We start from the raw sequence: 19,888 nt of genomic DNA on the forward strand, positions 1-19,888 counted from the left end.
GCTAAACTCTCTGAAAGAAAATGACTGTTAGGCACATAATAAACATATTAAGAGATATACAAGAAGCAAAATAATCAGGTAGACTCAAGATAATTGATACTGAAGTTGGGAGGCAAGGATTTAAAATAGATGCAAAGATGGAAAAATAGGATGAAATGATACAATTTTCAACAGATCTATTTTTAAAAAAAAGCCAAGTAAATTTTCTAAAAAATAAATATTTGAAATCAAGATTTGTCAGATGATTTTAAGAGCAGAATAGACTGAGGGAAACAGGATTCGTGGACTTGCAGAGAGGCCAAGGGAAAATATCCAAACTCAAAGAGAAAAGAACGAGATGCCTAAAACAGAGTATGAAACATGTAGGACATAGTCGAATGATCTCATATTCAAGTAAATGAAATCCAAGACAAGAATGAAACAAACGCAATATGTGAACAGATAATTAATGACAATTTTACAAAAGTGAGGAAAGAAATCAACTCAGAGATTCAAGAAATTCAGGAAAATACGAGCAGGAAAATTCAAAGAAAACCACAGGCACACCAAATGCTAGGCACAAACTGCTGAAACAAAGGATAAAGAGAAAATCTTAAAAGCAACAAGGAAAAAAGATACACTCAAAAGAACAACAACAGATTGATAGCTTCCCTTCTCTGTGTTTAACGGTGCTGGGGATGGAGGGGTGTAGACTATGTACCTACCAAAAATATCCTTTAAGAATGAAAACAAGAATATATTTTAGACCCACAAAAGCTGACATAATTCACTGTCAATATACCAATACTACAAGAAATACAAAAGGAAGGTCTTTAATAATTGCTATGTCAAATTTTTAAATAAAAGGATACAGACATAAAGTAGAAGAAATGGAGAAGATATATCCTGAACATGCTTACTGGCCTTGCAAAAAATGTTGGTATGGCTATATTAGTATTGACAAAATTAATTTTTAAGGCTAGAAGTATTATTAGAGATGAACTGAGCACTTCATAATGCTAAGAGAGTCAATTCAATAGGAAAACATTAGCAATCCCAAATCCGAATGCGTCTATTAAAAACATATGAAGCAAAACTGAGCAAAGTAAAAGGAAAAAGACAAAGTCACAATCAAAAGAGCAGATTTTAATATACTTCTCTCTAACAGAACAAGTAGAGGACAAAACAGCATGGATATAGAAAAATTAAAACATGATTAATCAACTTGATCTAACTGACACATCTAGAAAATCACACCGAGCAAGTAGAGAATGCACATTCTTTTCTAATGCAAAATAGACTATTTACCAAAATAGACAACAGAATGCTGAACCACAGACTAAGCCTCAACAAATTTCCAAAGACTGTGATCACAGAAAACTTAAACTAGAGATCAACAGAAAGAAATCTAAGATATTCCCAGATGTTTAGAAATCTTAAAAAAAAAAAAAGCAAAAAACAGATTTTAAATAACCTAGGAGTGAAAGAGCTATAACAGAAAGTTAAAATGGAAATCAGAAAATAATTTCAATTAAATAAAAATGACATATGACATATCAAAACTTGTGAAATGTAGCTGAAATAATGGTTAGGGAAAATGTACAGCTTTTTGCAAAGACTTAAGTGCACATAATGAAAAAAGAAATTCTGGAAGTAAATGATCAAGGCATACAACTTTAGAAGTTAGAAAAACAACAGCAAGTAAACAATGTAAAAAGAGGGAAACAAATATAAGAACAGATATCAATAAAATAGAAAACAGACATTCAGTAGAGAAAATCAAGGAACCAAAAATGGTTCTCTGAAAAGATTAATAAGGAAAGGTAGCTCTAGCAAGACTGGTCCAGAAAAAAATAAAACCACAATTACCCATGTGAGAAATAAGAAAGGGGACATCATTATTGACGCTGCCCATAAATTTCACAATTTAAATACGAGGGCAAATTCCACTGAAAAATGTAACGTCTCAATATTAAACAAGGAAAAAAATACAATATCTGAGTAGTCTTATATTCTGTTAAAGAAACTGAATCCCTAACCAAAACCTTCCCACAAAGAAACTACAGACTCAGGAATTAGAGAATTCCTCTAAATACTTAATTCACTGGTACATTCTTTCAACAATTTCAGTCTTAAACTAACTCTTCCTATGAATATAAAAAGAAGAAACTTCCCAACTCATTTTATGAGACTAGCATAATTCTGATACCAAAATCTGAAAAGAATATTTCAAAATAAGAAAATCTCAAGCCAACATCTCCCATGAACAAAGGAGCAAAATACTACCATAGCCAAAAAGTGGAAACAACCCAAATGTTCATCAATTGACAAATAGATAAACAAAATGTGGTACATCCATATAACAGGATATTATTCAGCCATGAATGGAGTAGACACATCTGCTTTATGGATGAACCTTGAAAACATTATGCTAAGTAAAAGAAACAAAAACCACGATTCCATTTATATCAAATGTCCAGATTAAACAAATCCATAGAAACAGGAAGCTGATTAGTGGTTGCCAGGGGCTAATGGAAAAGAGAAGCAGAGTGACTGCCAATGGGTACAGGATTTCTTTTTCGGGTGAAAAAAAATGTTCTGTTTGCACAACTTTGTTAATATACTAAAACTATTGATTCGTATACTTTTACATGGTGTGTTTCATGATATGTAAATTATATCTCAACTAAAAAATAAGACAAAAAAGCCACTGATATAAACATAATTTCAATGTTCAGCAACCTATAAAAAGGATAAACTGCAAAATCCAATCAATGTAACTCAATAGGATGACAAAATAAGGAAAAAAAAATGATCATTTCAATAGAAACAGAAAAAGTATTTTATAAAACTCAACAAGTACTTGTGATGAAATGCCTCCGTAAGGCAGAAAAAAAATTAATCTGATAATTACTAAATCTGGTAATTACTTAATCTAGAAGTCAGTAAGTTAAACAAAAGAAATAAAAATCATAGTGGCTGAAAACAGTAAAGCATTTTTACTTGTAGATAACCTAACTGTGTTTATAGAAAATGCAAAGTAATTAATAAGTGAATTATCCAGGTCACTGGATACACCAGTTTTTTAAAAAATCAGCTAATTTATAAAACACTATATGTAAACTGAAGCTTTTCTATATAAACCAGAATTATTTCTCCTGTGTAATTAATGTAATGATACGCTCATCATTGCGTTCAAGCATTACTGAATAAATTAGGGAGGAACAGTAGTCTGATTACTAAGTAGAAAACTTTTATTTACTCTCCTAGGCTGATAATTAGTAACAAGAAAAGAGATTTTAGCAGTTCAAATTGATCTAGGGGAGAGATTCCTATATATAGCTTCAATCTCTTGATCTATTTAGAAGTCTGCATATGGCGGGTGGGGGCGGGGGATAATAACTAAATAAAATCACCTTGGCAGGGGCAAAGCAGCATAACAAAAAGAGGGAGGAAAGGAGAGTGAGAAGTCTGAAAAGTTCAGACTTTAGACCATGCCTCTTTCAGATTTATATTGCAGTTACACAAAGCCTAAGTGAGTGAGAAAAACTCAAGCCATGAAGCACCTGTAAAACTTTCTAAGGACAATCTGTTCACCCCAGGCCTCAGAGAGCTACCACAAGGATAATGACAGTTAGCAGTCAAATAAGCAGGCACACAAAAAGATACAAGGCACCCTGAGAACTAGGGGAAACAGACAACAGATACCAAAACAGACTGCAGGTGGAATTTTCAGGCACAACTATGCTTACCAAATTTAAAGAAATAAGAGATAGCTTTAAGATATCTGTAGCATATGGGCAATACAGCATATATGAAAGAGAATTATATCAAACTTTTAAGAAAATGAAAAATACAATAACTGAAATTAAAGACCCACTAGGTAGATTTACAGCATGTCACACCCAGATGAAGACAGAAGACAGAATTTGACGAGATTAGAAAAGAGTATCTAAAATTCAGCATAGAAAGATAAAAAGGTTGAAAATGTGTCCCTGAGACCTCCAGTTGTGAAACCTCCTCCTTCAACTCCCATCAACCCAAAAGAGACAGGCTTTACTCCATCCAAGTACACTTCTCATACACTGGACCCCAACTCATCTGCCATCCTCGGGATTTCACTCAACCACTTATATCCCTTCTTTGTTCACTCTTTAATCTCTTTTATCCAGGATTTCTAAACCTAGAGGCCTACTGGCCTCCTCCCAATGAAGAAGGAAAAAAAAGTTAAATGATTCTCTATTTCTCTTCACCACTAAATTTCTGTCTTAAACTTTTTCAATCCCTTACTATCAAATTCCTACATGTTTATGACTTCTCAATGCCACAAACTTCCTTGTTGCCTACTGAATTTCCTAGCTTTAGTCTTTATCCTTCACATTCTTCCATATATGAGTATTGTGAGAACAGTCCACTTCTTTAAATATCTTCCCCCTACCCTTGGCTTCAACCCTTGTTTTAGTGGTTCTTCTACCTTTGATGATGATTCTTTCTCAATCTTCTTTAATAGGTCTTTTTCCTGTCCTTTTAATGTTTAGTGTATATATATTACTTCTCATGAGAGTTATCTGTTCATATTCTCTATTTGTATCTTACAAACTTTGTTTTTAATAATCCATAACAACCCTGAACAATAACTACTGAGAATTCATGAACATCATTGGAATACTGGTCTAGAGCCAGTTATGTTCTCTGACAATGAAGGTACATCTACCATAAAAACTGACCACCTTTCTAGCCACTTCAAAACCCCACCCCAACGCATTTAGTTCAATTAGATCACCTAACCCTCTTCTTTGCTGCTTAAATAGGGACACCATTAGGAAGGTACTCCTTTTACTTACCTTCCACCCAACATGAAATGTCCTCTACAGGGCCTTACTCCATAAACTAGTCCCATTCTCTCTTTTTTATTCATTATTCCTGCCCCTCTCCTTAAGTCTACTAGGTTAAGAGTACAGAATTTAGAGACAAATGGCCTCGTTTCAAATGCAGGCTGTGTCATTTATTAGCTGTGATCTGGGAAAGTTACTTAACTTCTCTGCCTCAACCGTCTCATCTGTAAAATTGGGTGAAAACAGTACCTCTCCCACTGAATTATAAAGCACTTAGAGATACACCTAGTATTTAATAAGTACTAATCAAATTTTATTTTTTATTATGATCATGCTAAAGTGTCTACCTTGGTTTGTGTTTCCCCACAAGCAGACTTGATTCAAGAATTCATGTAAAAGGAGCTGTTTTGAGAAGTGAGCCAGGAAAAACACCGGTGGGAGGATCAAAAGTACAATAGGGAAGGGAAGGCAGTCAGTAAAGAGTGCATTAGCCAGTTACCCTGATGGGCAACTACAGCATGATTCTACTGGAAAACTCTGGTAGACGGTGTAGAACATGGCTCAGTTACCCCAACTGAAGGATGAGAAAAATGAGGTATTTATCCACCAACTCCTCCTCCATCACTGGCTGAAAGCCTTTCTAAAGGCATTAACTCTGGCATTTCTGGCGTGCCCTGCCCATAAGCCAAGAATGTCTCTCTGGCCAATAAGAAAGCTCTCAGGCAGAAAGTCAGAGTCGTAAGTAGAGAGCATGGAGATACATGCGAAAGAGATAAGGCTAGGACACTAATAACATCTACTACAGTGTCTCTTATCCAAAAGATAATTCTTAGTCCCCTTCCTCAAGCTACCATCTTCCTTCTTTCCCTTTAAACACTGATTTCTTTCTTTCTTTCTTTCTTTCCTTTCTTTCTCTTTCTTTCTTTAAGATTTTATTTATTTGAGAGAGAGAGAGAGCACAAGCGGGGGCGGGGGGAGGGACAGAGGAAGAGAGAGAAGCAGACTCCCTGCTGAGTGGGGAGCCCAGCTTGATCCCAGGACCCTGAGACCATAACCCGGAACAAAGGCAAATGCTTAACCAACTAAGCCATCCTGATGCTCCTAAACACAGATTTCTAAATACTCTCCTTCCTTCACCTAACCTCAATTTACTTTTCCACCAAAAGGTGACTTCTCCTTGACTTCTGGAAAAATGAATGGGGGTGAATGGGTGTAGGTCATTATGATCTCTTAATGCAAACTTGAAGATGATGTCTTCAGACTTCTATTTAGATAACCTACAGAAAAGAGGCAGTTTGTAACTGATGGTATGTTCATGAGGAGCCTTTGAATATACTGAACATAATGTATTTGAGACAGGATTGAGAGTCCCAGCAGTAGACTTTTCAAATTACGGTTCTAGAGATAAAGAGAGAGGTTTTAGCTATAAACCACACACCAGGAAATAAAAAACAATTAGGTAATAACTAAAATCACAGGACTGACTGAAATAACCAAGGGAGAAAATTTAGAGAAGGGTACAAAGAATGGACTCTTGAGAAACTAGTTCTTCCTCCTTTACTATCTAAAGAAAAGGCATTATTTCTATACTTGAAATCTAGTCACCTGTTACACCTATCATTCTTTCTTCATTCTTCTAATACCAAAACATTCTTGAATCCATTCTATCTCATCTATTCCCACTGCCTTCTCAGGATTCATTACCCCTTGTCATAACTACTACATCTTTTTCTTTAAAGGTAGTCTTGCTTTGGGGATCTGCACCTTTTGTCTTCTATAACGCTGGCAGAGATATTTTTATAAATTCAAAGTTTAACTCTACCGCTACTGTTCTCAAATAAAGCAATACTTGGGCATGATAACCTGGTCCTAATATATGTGCCTAGTCTCTTCTATGCCCTTATTCTTATTCACCTAATTCCCTATGCTTCAGTTATTGCCATTATTTGTGTTTTGCACTTGTTTGATTTTATCCCTGAATTTAAAATGTAGCTCTAGCAACGATAACAGTCACTCTCAGGAAACTATGGTCTGCAATCCAAATCTAGTCTGCCACCTAGCTTTGTAAATACAGTTATACTAGAACACAGCCATGTTCATCTGTTTACATATTTATTGCTTATGGGCACTTTCAAACTGTAACAAAGAGTTGAATCGTTTCAACAGAGATTGTACTATCCCAAAGCCTAAACACTTCAGGGTATTTGGCCCTATACAGAATTACGTTTACTAACCCTTCACTCATGAGACAGTAAATATCAAGCAATCTCATATGTGTATAACTGGATTCCCAGAAGGAAATAAGAAAGACTGAGTTTGAAATAATATTTGAGGAAATAAAGGCCAAAATGTGCCAAATTAAGCAAAAATTATCATAGATCTCAGAAATTCAATGAATACCAAGCACAACCTAAACACACACACACACACACAGAGAGACACATACACACACTTTATTTAGGCACAGCATAGTCAGATTACTAAAAATCAAAGGTAAAGAGAAAAACCTTAAGAGCAGTCAGAAAGAATTCTGGTGCCAGTTTGGTGGCATAAACTCAAATACAGCCCATCATTTCCACTGTTTACAACTAAGAACTATGGACAAAATACAAGAAGAAAAAAGGAAAGAAAGAAAAAAGAAAAAATTACTTGAGGATTCTGAAAAGCAAACAAAAGCATATTGTAGGGGCACCTGGGTGGCTCAGTCGTTAAGGATCTGCCTTCGGCTCAGGGCATGATCCCAGCATTCTGGGATCAAGCCCCATATCAGGCTCCTCCGTTGGGAGGCTGCTTCTGCCTTTCCCACTCCCCCTGCCTGTGTCTCCTCTCTCGCTGGCTGTTTCTCTCTCTGTCAAATAAATAAAATCTTAAAAAAAAAAAAAAAGCATATTGTAGAGTGGAGTTAAACTTGGAAAAATGACCCACAGGAGAATAAGCTTCCCAGTTCAATTACTTTGTCCTCTTTCCCTAACAGCTTTGCCCAAAGGCCAGGAAACAACCACTGCATCAGAGCAACAATCCAGAAGTTAAACCTCCAAGAGAAACCCTATCTTTCTGGCAAGTAGAATTGAGGAAAGGGGCACCTAAGTGCTGGAGAATGGGGAGAAAATCCTGAAAAGGAAAAAAATGAGGGAAAGGGATTCCCTAATTCTGTCTACAAACCCACAACGGTCTTGGGCTTACTCAGGAACTACACAGCTACAGGTCAGACCCTACCAGCATAGCAATGGCTCAGAATTGAACTGAGATTTGAAGTACCCCCCACAGAAGGTGAGACCAAATTTGCCATCTGAACCTAAATGAGTTGACAGTCTGCTAAAGAAACAAAAAAATCAAAATTCCCTCCAAATTATAATAAGCCCCAGAGTTTACAAAACATAATATTAACAATGTCCAAAATACAATCCAAAATTCTCACAATACAAAAAAGCAAGAAAAATGTGATCAATTGCAAAGGAAGAAACAATTAACAGGTGCCAACCCTGAGGTGATCCAGATGTTCCAATCATCCAATACTTTCAAAACAACTACTATAAATATGCTCCATCAAGTAAAGGCAAACACACTCAAGCAAAAAAAATTCCTCAGAAGACAAAGAGAAATTATTTTTAAAATGAACCAAACGTAAAAATTTAAAACTGGACAATACAATGTGTAAAATTAAAAAATTCAATGGATAGGCTAAGAGAATGGAGATGACAGAGAAAAAAGAGTCTCTGAACTTGAAAATGGATCATTAAAAAGTATGAAATCTGAAGAACTAAGAGAAAAAAACACTGACAAAAGAAAAAATGAACAGAGACTTGTGGGACAATCTCAAGAGTTTTACTGTAATTGCCATTGGAATCTTGGAAGGAAGAAAGAAATTAGGGCAGAATATTTTAAGAAACAATGGCATCACAAATTTGGTAAAAGACAAATTTACAGATGCAAGAAGCTGAGCATTCTTCAAAGAGGTTGAACTCAAAGAAAATTAATGACTAGACACATCAAATCAAACTGCTGAAAACCAAAACCAAAAAACCCAAAACCCAAAACATTCTTGAAAGCAGAGAAACATGACATAATACATAGAGGGGAGTAAGATTCAAAATTACCAAGTTTCTCATTAGAAATCATAATGATGAAAAGACAGTGTAACAACATCATTAAAATATTGAAAGAAAACAGGGCCTACTCAGAATTCTACATCCACCTAAAATATCCTTTAGGAATGAAAGCAAAATGAAGAGATTCTCAGATGAAGAAAAACAAAGACAAGCTTATCCCCAGCAGACTGATGTACAAGAAATGTTAAAGTTAAGTACTGAAAAGCTGAAAGGAAATGTGGCATCTTCAGAAATAAAGGAAGAACAGAAATAATAAATATACAGGTAAACACAAAATGCCACTTTTTTCCTTTAAGCTCTTTAAAATGTCATACCCACCAAAAGCAAAAAATATAATATTGTACGGTGAGGTTTTCAAAGCATGCAGCCATAAACATATATGGCAACTATAACATAAGGAGGGTGGGTAATGAAGTAGAGGGGAAAAAAATGATCTGCTGCCAGGTTTCTCTATTTTAAGTGAAGCAGTACAACGGTAACTCTAAGTAGGCTGTGAAAGGTTAGGTATATATATTGTAATCCCTATGGCATTAAAAGATAAAAAGATAAAACCAGGGGTGCCTGGGTGGCTCAGTCATAAAGCGTCTGCCTTCAGCTCAGGGCGTGATCCTGGGATTGAGCCCCGCTTCCGGCTCCCTGCCCTTCTGGGAACCTGCTCCTTCCTCTCCCACTCCCCCTGCTGTGGTCCCTCTCTCACTGGCTGTCTCTCTCTCTGTCAAATGAATAAATAAAGTCTTTAAAAAAATAAAATAAAATAAAAAGATAAAGCCAAAAAGGCCAATAGCAATATTAAAAAGGAATACTAAACAATAATCCAAAAGAAAGCAGAAAAAGGGAAGAGAGGAATGAAAAACAAAGAAGAAAACATAAGACAATATAATGATAGATCTAAAGCCAATCATATCAATAATTATATTAATAATCTAAATTTTCCAAATAACAGGCAAAGATTGACAAAGCAGTTAAAAACAAAACCCTACACATGGTGCCTAAGGGAGAGAAACTTTTTTTCCCCCATGCTAGTTCACCAGTCTTTTTCTTTTCTTTTTTTAAATTTTTTATTAAGTTATGTTAGTCACCATACAGTACCTCATTAGTTTTTGATGTAGTGTTCCATGATTGTTTGTGTGTAACACCCACTGCTCCATGCAATACCTGCTCTCCTTAATACCCATCACCGGGCTAGCCCATCCCCCCACTCCCCTCCCCTCTGAAACCCTGTTTGTTTCCCAGAGTCCATAGTCTCTCATGGTTTATTCCCCCTTCTGTATACCTCCCCCTTCATTCTTCCCTTCCCTGTCCTACAGATCTCCTGCTATTTCTTATGTTCCATAAATGCGTGAAACCATTTGAAAATTGTCTTCCTCTGCTTGACTTATTTCACTTAGCATAATCTCCTCCAGTCCTGTCCATGTTGCTGCAAATGTCATGTAATCGTTCTTTCGGATGGCTGAGTAATATTCCATTGTATGTATGGACCACATCTTCTTTATCCATTCGTCTGTTGAAGGGCATCTTGGCTCCTTCCAGAGTTTAGCTATTGTGGACAATGCTGCTATGAACACTGGGGTGCATACGGCCCTTCACTACATCTGTATCTTTGGGGTAAATACCCAGTAGTGCAATTGCTGGGTCATAGGGTAGCTCTATTTTTAACTTTTTGAGGGACCTCCACACTGCTTTCCAAAGTGGCTGTACCAACTTGCATTCCCACCAACAGTGTAAGAGGGTTCCTCTCTGGGGTTTCAAGATTCTCAAGTGCATCAACTCAGATGTCCCATCCAAAGAGTTGGGGTCCCATTCATTTCTAATCAAAGCAGACATTGGCACAGAAAACTTCTGAGAATTCAACATACCTTAGATTTCTGCTACTCTTAAAATTAAGTCTTGAGCCTAATCTTTAGCTTTTTCTTTCCTCCTTCTGCAGATGAGTTTCTTTACAAATGATAAAGAAATCATCTAACTTTCTCATTTTGCCCCCAATTACTTTCAGCCTTTCATTGTCTTTCTCCAATCTATGAACGTCACTCATCAACAACCATCTGATTACACCGGCCTTATAAGTAATAACTTCCCTGAACCTCTCAAAAGCTTAAAATATTCGTACCTACCAGTGCATTTCCTTCTACAGGAATTTCATTCCAATTCACCACTACTGAAAGTTTTAACAACTGCACAGCCACAGTGTATGCCGAGGATTATTAGTATCACCGCTCCATCTGGAACCCACAGTGGGGTTCTCACTGCCAACCAGACAGCAGATAATCCAGCTCCAAAATCCCATTTTTTTAGTCTACTTCCTCAGACCACTCCTGGCACCACAACTGTTTTAGGTAAGGTTCCCCAGGTAACAGACTCTGAAATGGTGATTTGCATACCAGAAGTTTACCCTTGTAAACTTCTAACCAACAACTGTGGAAGAATGAAGGAAGTAAGTCTGAATTGTAATGCAGTCACAGGAAGAACTCAGCCAATCCCGTGAGGAGCTCTGGTGATCTTTGAGGTTGACCTGCCCTAGGGTAAAAGGGCCAGACATTTATAACCCTAAAGAGAATAGGCATTGGGAGAAGAGGCATGACTGAGGGAAGCAATTCTGTTGGCCCAGGGAATGCCTGGAATTGGACTCAGCTGCAATCAGTTTTAGCTGCCAGGATTCCCAACAGCTAGGGGAACTTGAACCTGAACAGAGGGATCTGGGTGGTGAACCAAGCAGCCACCAAACGACTACTGGAGTATTACACTAATTTGGCTAATGGGGGGAAAAATTAAGCCATTTACACTGCCTTCTTAGGAGGAACCACAGTCCATAATCAGTTGATGAGAGAAAACTCTTCTTTGCAGAAGAGTACCAGTTAATAAATACAGAAAGAATAACAGAAGTATAAAAGTCTTGATTTTGACTTTTGAAATAATTGACTCAGACAAGGATTATAAAAGGATGCTAAAACCATTAGGTGAAAGATATTCACAGCGTATCGGAGTTATGACCCATGATTACCTACTTACTGCACATGAAAAAAGGATACATTTACAGAGGAGAGATCTAGTGGGTACCATCTTACCCAAGTAATAAGACTGAGCATTAGTAAACAGTGACACAACTTGAAAACATCTGGATGGGATGCAATATGCAGTATTCAGCACTGTATGCAAAATATTCTTGCTAAAAAAAGTTTAATCCAAACCTAATGAAGCTTCAAATCCTAACTCTCATTTACAGGAAATACAGGGATAGAAGACATGGAGACTAACAGTATCTGGGGTCCTGTCCTTAAAGAGCTAGCTTTATAAGACATTCTAGAAAAGGTGAAATATTAGTGACAGAAAACTGATCTATGGTGGCCAGGGCTAGGGGGAGGAGGGAATAAAATGAAGAAACTTTTTGGAGTGATAGAACTGTTCTATGCTTGACTGTGGAGATGGTTCCAAGACCCTTCAAATGAACATTTTAAAAGGGTGAATTTTATTATATGTAAATTAAACCTTGAATAACCCGAGTCCTCTTCAAAAAACCTGAATGTTTTTTAATTAAGAAGAGTACTCTGACTACTCTGTTGATTTTTAAAACAAAGATCTTAAAATACAAAAGTATTTTTAAGTTAACATTTTCATTTTATTTTTAAGCCTAATCACAAGATTTTCTCTTATCTTGAGCTAGGACTAATTTATTTCCTTTCTACCTACCAATATGCCAACAGAGCTGTTTTTACCTTAGAATGTGTTTATAAAGGATTCCATAGATATAAGAGCTACATGAAACAAATTATTACCTAATCACAAATATAGATATATAAACTCTAATTCAATCCCACATCACTTACTAAAATATTCCTATAATAATGTCTCTTTATAGCTCAAAACCATCAGTGTCTACTGAATAAAATCTAATTTTTACCTTGCTGTTCAAGCTGCCTTACCCTCTGACCAAAGCCTCCATTTCCATAACGAATTCCCACTACTCTCCCTCCTAACACCTACATGATCCCTCTAACAGAATTCTTACCATTACCTGCACACAAACTGTGCTTTCTCACCTTGTGCTCATGCTTTCATTCCAGACCAGAATGCCATTTTCTTTAACATCTTTAAAAGTAGCTGCCTTTGTATTTTTCACCATTACACAGACAATAAACTCAAGTATAGAAACTATGTCTTGGGGCGCCTGGTTGGCACAGCAGTTAGGCGTCTGCCTTCGGCTCAGGGCGTGATCCCGGCGTTGTGGGATCGAGCCCCACATCAGGCTCCTCTGCTATGAGCCTGCTTCTTCCTCTCCCACTCCCCCTGCTTGTGTTCCCTCTCTCGCTGGCTGTCTCTATCTCTGTCAAATGAATAAATAAAATCTTTAAAAAAAAAAAAGAAACTATATCTTATAAATCTTTATAAGGCCAGTGGTTAGCACCAAGTAGTAATCCCTGAAACTTTGTTGGATTAATTGACTACTTAACCTCTTAAAACCAAAATCCCATGCATCTGAGATAAAGCAGCTGAAGGAACTAAGTGGGTTTAGCTTAAAGAAGAAAAGCAATTCCCCATTTTAACCATAATCTCCTCTATTGTTTCTACTTTGTTCTTCTACCACTTCAACCCATGTCCCCTGACTCCTCTTTATCTCCCAGTCTATCAGTTCCCTCCTTGGCATCACTTTCCTTTTTACCAGAGTCAATCAATGTCACCAAAAACTTTTACTTTCTTTTTTCTTTGACCTCCAGTTACACTTTAACCTTGAACTAACTCAACCAACAGTTTTCCCATTTCTTTGTTGAGTGGAAAAACTTACAATATCATGCTGACTGGAATTTTAAATATATAATTTTAATAATAACAGTAGCAGCAGCTGACATTTAACGAGTACTTACCCTGTACAGGCACAATGTGCATTTAATAACCCTATAACGTTACAGATAAAGAAACGGACAAAGAAATGCTAATTAACTTGCCCAACTTAGATAGAAAAAGATAGAACTGGGATTTGAACTAAGGCAGTCTGTTCTTCCCAAATGCAATGCTATATTGCCATTCACACTCAGAATTGATCAAACATTCCTTTACTGATTTTCAGTCCAACCCCTTTCCCCAAGTGAATGTTCTAATTTTGGTTGGTTCTTTCATACAAAAATGTATTTACTGAGTCACTGAATAAACTAAATCATTATTTTCACATTCATCACAGTCACTGAGACCAAAAATAAGAGTAAGACATGATCTTTGCCTTTTAAGTCCTCAAATGCCATCTGCCCCCTCACTCTCAGCAGAAATCAATAATATTTAACAGCACTTAATGTGCCAAGCACTTTACATATATGGATTCATTTAATCTACACAGCAATCCTCATTATCATTATCCCCATTCTGCATATAAGTAAGGCATAAACAAAAGCAAAATAAAAAGTGGGACAACATCAAAATAAAAAGCTTCTGCACAGCAAAGGAAACTATCAATAAAATGAAAAGACAAACTGCAAAACGTGAGAAAATATTTGCAAACCATATATCTGATAAGGGGTTAATATCCAAAATATATAAGGAACTCATATGTTACAACAGCAAAAACATAATAATCACTCAACTAAAAATGGACAGAGGACCTGAAAAGACAGTTTCCCAAAGAAGACATATAGATGGCCAACAGGCACATGAAAAGATATTCAATATCTCCAATCAGGGAAATGCAAATCAAAACCACAATGAGTTATTACCTTACACCTGTTAGAATGACTATGATCAAAAAGACAAGAAATAATAAGTATCAGCAAAAATGTAGAGAAAAGGGAACCCTGTGCACTGTTGATGGAAATGTAAATTGGTACAGCTGCTACAGAACAGTATGGCTACTCAAAAATTAAAAAATAGAACTACCGTATGATCCAACAATTCCACTTCAGGGTATTTATCCAAAGGATATGAAAACACTAACTCAAAAAGATATCTGCATTCCATATTCATTGCAGCATTATTTACAATAGCCAAGACATGGAAACAAACCAAGTGTCCATCAATGGATAAAGAAAATGTGGTAGGTATATATGTACATATACATATACACACATACACACACACACGGATTATTTGACCATAAAAAAGGAAATCTTGCCATTTATAACACCATGGATGAATCTTGAAGACATTACCCTGAGTGAGATAAGTCAGACAAAAACAAATACCATAAGATCTTACCTATATGTGAAATCTAAAGCAAAACAAAAATCCTGAACTCACAGACACAGAGAACAGACTGGTAGCTGCTAGAGGTGGGAGGTGGATAAAACGGGTATAAGTAGTCAAAAGGTAAGGTTATAAAATAAATAAGTCATGGGAATGTAATATACAGTATGGTGACTACCAATAATACTGTACTGTTTATCTGAAAGTTGCTGAGAGTAAATCTTAAGAGTTCTCATCACAAGAAAACAAATAGTTGTAACTGTGGTGATGGATGTTTACACTTATTATAGTGATCATTTCACAATATATACAAAAATGTAATTATTATGTGATAGACATGAAACTAACATAATGTTATTTGCCAATTATATCACAATAAAAATTTTTTTTTTAAATTTTAAAGCAAATAAGTTTTATAATACACCCAAGGTCACACAGCTAAAATGTGGTAAAGCCAGGACTGAAAACCAGTCTAGCTTCAGAGTCCAAGCTCTTAACCACTTCACTAAAACACCATCAAAGTCACTGACTCCATCAGGCTCGCTTCCCTCAACTACTCTACAGGACATGTAAAATATAGTCCACAGTAATTAATTCATTCAACACTGACATAACTCATTTGCCTTATTTTTGTTCCTTGAACACAAGCCTATTCCCACCTCAGAGCCTTTATAATTTCCTAAAACACTCTTCCTCCAGATCTGCCTTCCCATCATTATGATTCAGCTTAAATCTCAAGACCTGTCCTGACCACCCTACCTAAAATACTCCCCCCCATAAATTGTCTATCACATATAATCGGTTTTATTTCTTTCATAGTTACTTATCACTACCTGAAACTATCAGGTTGTCTATTTCTCCCCACTAGAGTGAAAGTTCCAAGGGTAGAGATCTTGTCTATTTTGCTCACTGGTATATCTTCAGCCCATAAAACAGAGCCTGGCACACAGCAGACAGCTGGTATTTACAGAATGGATGCCAGAAACTGCTATATGCTGGGATTACTAAAATGAATAGGATACATTTCTTATCTTCAATAAACCCTAGTCTTTATATTTATAAATACTTAACTTCTCCCTTTCTATATTAAAGGAAGACTAGCCCTTAATTTTTTCAAAAAAATAGAGAGGCTAACCTCTCTACCCAACATCTTAAACCTGTCTCTGAGATCTCTCTCTGACCTCTCTCAATCAATTATCCCCTCTCTCACTTCTTTAATTCCTCCTCTACACTTACCGAACATTTCCCACCCACTCTCCCATATTTGAATATCCTTCCCTCAAACCTGCAACTCCCTGTTACCCCAACATCTCTCAATGACTCCTCACATCTCTCTATGACCACTTCCTCAAAGGTTACCCAGTGACCTGGAAAGTGTTCTCACTTTTTTAAGCATTTAACACTGCTGAGGACTTTCAATCCACTTTCTTAAGATCAGAGGCGCCACTTGTCTCACAGGTGTCTTAATTCTTTTTTATCTCTTCTTTTCAGCTTCCTTCACTATCTCCTCTCTCTCACACCTTTAAATTTGAAGCTCACTAGAGCTTCATCCTCTATTCTTGCTCCATTCTGTCTTTGAAAGATCTTATCTTCTCTAACTCAGCTAGAGCCCCTATTCAAATAACTGTACCATTCATTCACAACCTAAATCCTAGCTCCACTTGCCCTGTCATATTTAACAAAAATGTGATTGAATTCTTAAGCAAATCCTCAAAGAGGGATAGTTGCAGGCTCACTTGGATAAAATAATATGAACTAAAATAAACAATAATGTTCTGAACAAGCACTAGAAGGCAATATTACACACCCTAAGGCTGGTTTCCATGACTACTTCTTGAATATTTGAACTAATTCTTCATTAATTGTGATAGACAGGTTGTAAAAAATGGACCAATAACCAAAAATCACTAATAAATGGTATATATGTGATTAATCTTTATTAATTTTGTCTAAAACTGTTAATATAGTTCTAGATACACAAAATTGTATTATTACACAAGTATACTAGTAGAAAGTTAAAACAGGAATACCAGCCACAAATTATAAGTCTTGAACAACACACAAAATAAATTCATCTTCTTTGAGAGGGGTTTGTAAAGATGTACCTAAAGTGCCATAATTCAGAGACTCACAGCTCAAAATTATACCTATCAGAGCAAACCGTCTAATGAGGTTTTGTGCTATTTTCAAAAACATGAGCAAGTAATAGGTTTGTACCACTGTGGCCTTCAGTTTAGATAGCAAAAGGTAGTTACATACATTTATACCCATATGATAAACTGCCCAATCCTGTAAACAATTACAGACATGAGAAGACGGGTTTACCCAGAAAAAGGGTGAACAAAGCTCCATCCTCACAACTCTGCAATGGTTAAAAGCCCCAGTACACAATGGTAAACTACAAATACCTGACTTAACAGCCTAGTCCCTTTCATAATTAAAGGACATCTTGTTATTGCCTAATACACCGCACATTCAATAAATACAGTAAACTCTGGAACTTATTTGACAAAATACTACTATGCTTTCCCCATGTGTTGCAAGAAGCTGTGAGAAAAAAAGATGAAGCCAACTCCCAATTACCACTGTCAAAGCCAAGCTGGTGAAACAAGTCAGTCATCATCCTTCAGGGTATGTGGCATGTAAGGACATGGTAAAGAAAACAAAAGGAGAGCCCTCAGCAAAAAGACACACACATTTTAAGAAAAAGAAAATGAAAGTGATTTAACATCTCCTACACAAGGAAGCTGAAGATACAGGGAGCCTAGAGAGATGTAGGAGCTGCTCAAATTTTCTAGTTGGTGGCAACTAAACACTGTATAAGCAGTCATATTTCGAAATTCTACAGCTTTCTCCCTTTCCCCACAAAACCCCCTCACCTGCCTCTACTCTAAAGCCTATAATGACAGAGGAAATAGAACATGAGATGAAGGGAAATGGCTGATGGGACATCAGAACACAAGTGCATCTGCAATCACATCTCTAGAATACCAGGTCCAGTTACCAAAGTACAGCTCTAAAAATCTCTATCAGACACCTTTCACATCCACATAAATCTCCTTAGGCATCCCCTTTGCATAAATCTCTTAAACTCCATGCCTTCTCCAACAGCATGATTATCTAAAACTCATCCTATATATATGACACTATCCTTAACCTATACCACTGCTCCCCTTTGGTGAAAGGCAGATTTTTTAAGGGAGGTGGAAAGTGGAGGATGGAATATCACGGGGCGGGGGGGGGGATAGAATACGTGCAAGTACCATTGCGGCAGAGATACTGGAAACGCCACTTTCCTCACCACTCTTGCAAATTCTCTCCGTGCAATGCCCTCTTACCCTCTACCAACCCCTCCTCCTTCCTCAACAATACACACACACGTGTCATAACCGACCGGCACCATCACCTTTTCTAACATCACACGCTACCTCCCACTCTCACAAACCCCCACAAAGACAGTCACACACACACGGAAGAAATTGTTGCCACCGCACCCTATCTCAGTAAATGCTTCCACCATCCAACATCAAGCGCTTGCAGAAAGACAGCTCAGTAAACAGGTACGCAGACACACATACATGCATATATACATACATACACACACACGCACGCACACACATGCGGCATGTGGCCCAAGGAAGGTCACTGGAGACGCACCTGGAGGCTGGGTGTCCAGCGCTGCTGCCCCCCTGGTCCCTGTCACTGAGCGCAGCTGTGTAAATCCTCCGGTAGCGGTCGGCCAGGGCCCGGCCTGACAGCAGCAGCTGGTAGTGACCCCGGGAGTCCGCGGCCGGCAGCCCCAGCCCCAGCCCCGCGGCAGCCACGGAACCCTCGGGAACCGGCATGAACAGCGCCCCCGGCGCCGGGGAGAAAGAGATGGTGGCGGCTGGGAAGAATCCGTCCCCGCCGGGCCCCGAAGAGGCGGCGGCTGGGGAGGCAGTCGCTGAGCACATCATCATCCTCGCCGCCGCCGCCGCCTCGTCCCTGCGGGCCGGGCAAGCAGACACGCGCGCGCACACACAGCTCTTTTCCAACGACGACGGCTCCGGCGGCGGCCTCTCGTTCCCGCAGCAGGAGACTACAAAGACAGCGTCCTCCTCCTCCTCCTCCGTCTTCTCCTTCTCCCTCCTGCGCCGCCCTCGCCACTACTGGGACCGCTCATCTAACCCCGCCACCTCGGGAGTGTGGGGAGGAGGCGGTGCCGCCGCTGCCGCCGCCACCACCGCTGCCACCGCCGGGGCTGCCCGCAATGGGAAGCTGCCGTCCGCACTGGGCATGCGCCACTGCTCGCACATGCTCAGTAACTCCAGCCCTTTTCTCTCCCCACCCCCCTCTCGCCACCACTCCCTCCGCCTCAGGGCTTTGGGTGTGGGGCTTTTGAGCTGTGCGGAATCTGAAAGAAATCCACTTCTCCGGGTTTTACTAGCAGCTTGAGGAAGAGTAAGGAAAGTGCTGGGAAGGCTGTCAGCTACAGGCTCTTGGCTTCAGGTAATGGGGTTCCCCTCCAGGTGGGAGAACTTGGACCTGAAAGAGGGAATTCCCCCCCACCCCCCGCCAGAGAATGAGTGTTATGCACTCTTCTTTTTCTCAAAGTGTGTGCTGCCAACATGAAGATTTACTGGGAACAGTGCTGGTAAATTCAGAATCAAAGGCAGATTGGCATGGGAAGTAAGGCCAGCCAAATTATAAGTATCTCCGGCGATTTTATTTTGGATTTTTTATCATTCAGAGTAAAATGGCTTTTATTTCGAAAAACAGGTAGTAAGCTAGTGCATTCTTTTTTCTATGAAAGTAGAATTCACA

General features: G+C 38.2%; 1 protein-coding gene across 12 annotated transcripts in view; it reads right to left on the reverse strand.

Annotated features, from left to right (window-relative positions):
* MYCBP2 (MYC binding protein 2) overlaps positions 1–19,312 on the reverse strand; it is a 257,559-nt gene extending 238,247 nt beyond the window's left edge. For all 12 annotated transcript variants that reach the window (XM_034665322.1, XM_034665323.1, XM_034665327.1 and 9 more), the window contains exon 1: positions 18,743–19,312. In XM_034665322.1, coding sequence (XP_034521213.1) covers positions 18,743–19,044 — 302 coding nt within the window. In that variant the 5' untranslated portion in view covers positions 19,045–19,312. The remainder of the gene's footprint in view (positions 1–18,742) is intronic.
* Between the last annotated feature and the right edge of the window lie 576 nt (positions 19,313–19,888).

This window comes from Ailuropoda melanoleuca, chromosome 7, assembly GCF_002007445.2.
Source record: "Ailuropoda melanoleuca isolate Jingjing chromosome 7, ASM200744v2, whole genome shotgun sequence".
Classification (NCBI taxonomy): Eukaryota; Metazoa; Chordata; class Mammalia; order Carnivora; family Ursidae; genus Ailuropoda; species Ailuropoda melanoleuca.